The 5,114-nt window shown below is 39.1% G+C and overlaps 1 protein-coding gene across 3 annotated transcripts; it reads left to right on the top strand.

Annotated features, from left to right (window-relative positions):
* The first annotated feature begins 354 nt into the window (after window positions 1-354).
* On the top strand, window positions 355-3,897 carry LOC140824652 (uncharacterized). 3 transcript variants are annotated; one of them, XR_012116421.1, is made up of 4 exons: window positions 355-431; window positions 504-565; window positions 2,789-3,184; window positions 3,268-3,897. XR_012116421.1 is itself a non-coding variant. In XM_073186208.1 (2 exons), exons 1-2 carry the CDS (start codon window positions 2,753-2,755, stop codon window positions 3,325-3,327), a joined length of 492 nt encoding a protein of 163 aa, XP_073042309.1. In that variant the 5' UTR covers window positions 2,689-2,752; the 3' UTR covers window positions 3,328-3,897. The 3 variants fall into 3 exon arrangements, 1 of the variants encoding a protein (XP_073042309.1); XR_012116420.1 differs by having other exon boundaries at window positions 383-565; XM_073186208.1 differs by lacking the exons at window positions 355-431; window positions 504-565 and having other exon boundaries at window positions 2,689-3,184.
* Window positions 3,898-5,114: the final 1,217 nt, after the last annotated feature.

The raw sequence follows: 5,114 nt of genomic DNA, 5'->3' as shown, positions 1-5,114 counted from the left end.
ATTGTAGATAAAAATTTGAATATTTTCTATAATAATTTAAGGATTATCTACAAATATTTACATTCTTATTTCAAATACGCACAATTATTTTACAGCGGAAGTCTAACATTCATATGTACAATTACGCTTAGTTTGGTACGGTGGATTCATTAGGATTAAGGTGATTTTTTTACTTTAGTCAATTATTTGGTGTATTTTTTACTAAACCCACCTAATGTCTTCTCCAATGGATAAGGCTATACAAAGTCGATTAAAATAAACCCTCACATCAGGCCCAGATTATTAATCCTTGTCCCTTTCAAAGCGGCATTTCCCCAAATTACCCTCGAAAGCCCCAACAATAATTCATCCTTCATCTTGAGGACATCGTACTATTAACAGAAACGATGTGCTAGGTTTTCGTTGTGTGCTGTGGACACCTCAGAAATCAGGTAAACATTTCTTCCACGACCTCTCTCATCGCTTACGTTTTGTAAGCTGTGTTCGAAATTAAGTTTTTGTAGGTTCAAATTTGCTGGTGTCTCCTGCGAAGTTCGACAGTTGTGAGGAGGCTGTGACGGTCTTGGTAAACGACATCTCTTTAATTATCCTGCTTTCGGAAAAACGATGTTGGTTGTCTCCTTTGTGGTTTCCAATCGTTGATTGCAATTTTGCGTTGTTCAGTGTTTGTACTGTATTTGTTTGCCTGTACTACTTGTATTTATGTTTTGTAACGTTTATATTCTGTAAAGCATCTTCTCCATCTCATTTACATAACAACATCGCACATTAAGACCAAAGCGGAGTAAACATCTCTTGTTTTTTTACTTACTACAAGCTCGAATTTCTGAGTACTGTAATTCTAAGTAATATTTTCAAGCTTTTGTTTTGGGCATTAAATTAAAGCTGATCGTAATGCAAGTTTCACACTGTTGGAAGAATGTGTTAACGTCTTTCTACCCAAGCACTTGTAAACAATAAATTATTTCTTAAACCTCACTTAGTATCTTCAGTACTTCTGATTCTTTTTTTTTTGGTTCTAAAGTTCATTGTTAACCACTTGTAACCATTCATCCGTACACAATAAATTAGATGTTAGACAACAGTTAGTATCTTCAGTACTTGTGATTCTTTTTTTTTTCCGTTTCTATATTTCATTGTTAACCCGAAGTTGAATTTTATTTCTTGCTGAAGTATCTTCCTTAGCTGCCCATTATGCGTACACACATTACTGTGTTTGTGTTGCTGCACCAAATAATGTGTCGAGCATTGTTGGTTATGTTACTCGTGAGACGACATGTAATGAAGTTACGTGCACAACGACGTTGCAACAAGCGTACCAGAACAATGGCCTATAGCATGACAGAAAGAATATGCGTGCAAATGAACCATTTGCACAGGATTATCGAGCTAGGAGACGTTCAATGTGTGATGAACTTGCGAATGAACAGAAATGCATTTCTACGCTTGTGTTATTTGCTAACTAATGTTGGAGGACTAGTCGAGTCTAGATATGTCCGTGTTGAAGAGAAGGTGAGCATGTTTCTCTCTGTCCTGGCTCATCACAAGAAAAATAGAGTTGTTGGACATGACTACGTACGTAGTGGCCATACAATCAGCACCCATTTCCATCAAGTGCTACAATGCATTCTCATGCTACATCCTTTACTACTTGTTAAACCATCTCCAATCGACGAGACTTGCACAAACGAAACTTGGAAATGGTTCACGGTAATGTCCCAAAATAAACAGAGTAGATACACACATTACTCCTTTTTCATGGATACATTTTATTGAAGTTATTAATGTTAAATTGTACAGGGATGTCTTGGTGCATTAGACGGAACGTATGTAAGTGTAAATGTATCTACCGTGGACAAGGCTCGATATAGAACAAGAAAAGGTACTATCGCAGTCAATGTCCTTGGGGTTTGCGACCGTGACATGAAGTTCATATATGCACTTACGGGGTGGGAGAGATCTGCCGCTGATGCCAGGGTTCTTAAAGATGCAGTGACTCGTGACGATACACTGAAAATTCCAAGAGGTTCTGATCTTCTTTTCGTGCTATTATTAACTGTGAATTCAGTACACTTGTTTCTAAAATAGTGTTCGCAAACGTTGTTAACTAATTTCTTATTTGTAGGCTGTTATTACCTATGTGACAATGGATATCCCAATGTAGAGGGGTTCTTGACTCCTTACAGGCGAGTACGATATCATAGGGATGCTTGGGGAAACCGTGCAAATGGGCCACAGAATTTTAAGGAGTTATTTAACTGGAGACACTCGCAAGCCCGAAACATAATCGAGAGAGCATTCGGTCTGTTGAAAAAAAGATGGGCCATACTTCGAAGTCCTTCGTTCTATCCACTAAGAACACAGAACAGAATCATAATGGCGTGTATGTTGTTGCATAACTTCATCAGGTCTGAGATGCCCGACGATCCAATCGAAGAAGTGAACGATGACGTACTCAGTCCAGTGATTGAGATGCAAGATGATTTCATCACTAGCTTGGAAGCGTCGAATGATTGGGATAGTTGGCGGGAGAACCTTGCTATGTCTATGTGGATGAATCTAACCTAAATAATTACATTGTTTGTAAATGTTTCGTTATAACTTTGGCATTCAAGTACTTGTCACATTTGATGTTACTGATTTTTATTTGTACGTAACTTGAATGCTTGATGTCATTTGCTTACAATTTAGTCAAACCAATTATATAGTTCTTGTTTACTACGAACCGTGATGGTATGTAATATGAACTAGTATGACATGGCTAACCATTGTGGTGTATTACTACCAGGTACAGGACTACGGCAGTGGCAACATCCTAGTTATGGATAGTTTTGCAACATCCGAGAGCTTTGTTGGCAAAGGCAAAAAAGCTGATAAGACAAGACGTAGTTGGAGTGAACGTGAAGAAGAGTGTCTAATACAATCACTGAAAGAGGCGTCGGCAGAAGGTTGGAAAAGCGGAAACGGATTTCGGCCTGGCTATTTAGCTTTCCTTGAGAATCGAATGAAAGTTGCATTTCCTGACACAAATATACGTGGGAACCCACATATTAACTCTAAAGTTCATGTGTGGAAGAAATTGTACGGATCTTTAGTGACACTACTGAGTAAAAGTGGAGTCGGATGGAACGACACAGAGAAGACCATTGAAGCTTCAAACGAAATATGGGATGCGCTGATAAAGGTATGTTTTTTTCCAACATTACCTGTCTTTTGTTATTGCATAAGAATAAGTTATGTCGTTACGAGGTGATATTATATTCGTAGGCAGACCACAACGCACGGTCAATGAGACACAAAAGGTGGACATATTACCATGATTGGTGAAAAATCTTCGGTAATGATCGGGCAACCGGGGAGAAAGCTGAACATTTTGTTGCTGCAGTTCAAGAGGTTCTTACCATGACACCTGAAGTGGCTAACGATACAGGTATGAATCTGGACGCATTGTTCTCTGTTCGTGAGGGAGGTGATGAGTCCATCTCTGTATCTGTCACACCGTCCTCTCGACCCACATCTGCTGCGCAATCAAAGAGTAAGAAACGAAAAATTGTAGATGCTGCTGACGATGCGATAGTGGAAGCCATAAATAATTTTGCAACCATCACCAAAGACACGATGACTGACCTCATCAAACAATTAGCAACACAAAAGGAAGCCGTCCATGAGAAGATGCACAATGACCAAGACAATGTGTTAAAGGTTATGGAAACAATTTCTGAGTTGACCGAAGACGAGAAAGTTATGGTTATTGAAGAATTGGTGGAGAACCCTGCAAAATTATCACTGTTCTTGCGCTTGGGTGAGGGCGGCAGATTGAGCTTAGCCAGACGGTTGCTACGAGGAGGTTGAGGTTATGAATTATCATGTGTCACTTTTGGGGTAATATTTCATTTTGTTGCCTGTATTTTGACGAGTTGCTGAATTTGTATGCATCGCAAACTTCGTTACCAACCTTGCTGCTTCAGAGTCATGTGTTTGATTTGAATTGATTTGTGCGACTCTTGTGTTTGCCGAAGGGATTAATAAAGATACTGAAATTTGGAGCTATGCATTGGCCCTCTCCCCTTGTTAGCCATTCGTGAAATCTTTAAGGCAGGGAATTACGAAAGTCCCAACATATTTGCACCAAATTTTTTTACCAAACTTCTGAAATGAACACACATATCTGATACCAGTACTTTTTTTCTATTTGTCCGTGTACGAAAATTATATTGTTCCGAGAATAATTGTGGATGATACATAAAATGAATATTGTTAAACAGCACAAAATATTTGTAGTACATGTACGAAACATATGGGCTACTCATTTTCATAAACAACAAAATATTTTAAAATGTACATGTTTCATAGCATCATTTCATTACAGTGGCACATGACACTAGCGAAATAGTCTTCACCACCAAACCGTCTACTACATATACAACTATAAAACACTGCAAAACAACAAAAGGGTGGCTGCAAGACCAATTCACACGATGCCCAAAGCTTACATGATTACCCACTTGACTCGCTTGAAGAGTCAATGACGACAACCGGTACACATTTCTCTTCCGCAGCACGCTTCTTCGTCGAACGCGTGTCTGCATTCCAGCCACGCTTCTTGCTTGTTAGATGTTTCATTAGTTCTTTCAAATACATGTCTGCCACAGGGTCTTTAGGCTTCTTGGTTGATGCTGTTTCCTTAGTCGAAAGAGGAGGAACCAAACCACCCGTTTCCTTCCCCGTCGCAGGTGCTGGAGGATGATCAAGACCATCGCCTTCGTCATCTGATAACAGTGATATGAGGGGTACTACATAGTTGCTGTTCACAGAAGCTTGAGACCCACTGTCGCAAGTGACGGACATCTTCGTAGCTGAGAAAAAATATTGTTTCTGTTTAGTGAGACAAATAGGACAATCAAATTGAATCTCAAATATTGCCTTAAGTAGAAGATGAAGCGAATTAAAGGCTCACAACTCTCCCAAATTAGATGTCGTATCCTGAAACAAACAGAAAATAAAATGATTTGGTGTAGTGGCAGTGTATGTCAACCACTATACATAGGCAGCTGTTTGCATTCAATATCCTTCATTCCAAAACTGTAGAACTGGACCCGAAAATTAGCCTAAAT

Source organism: Primulina eburnea, chromosome 2 (genome assembly GCF_022965805.1).
Source record: "Primulina eburnea isolate SZY01 chromosome 2, ASM2296580v1, whole genome shotgun sequence".
In the NCBI taxonomy this organism is placed as follows: domain Eukaryota; kingdom Viridiplantae; phylum Streptophyta; class Magnoliopsida; order Lamiales; family Gesneriaceae; genus Primulina; species Primulina eburnea.
Note: the sequence above shows the minus strand (reverse complement) of the source record. Positions and strands in the feature narration are given on the sequence as shown.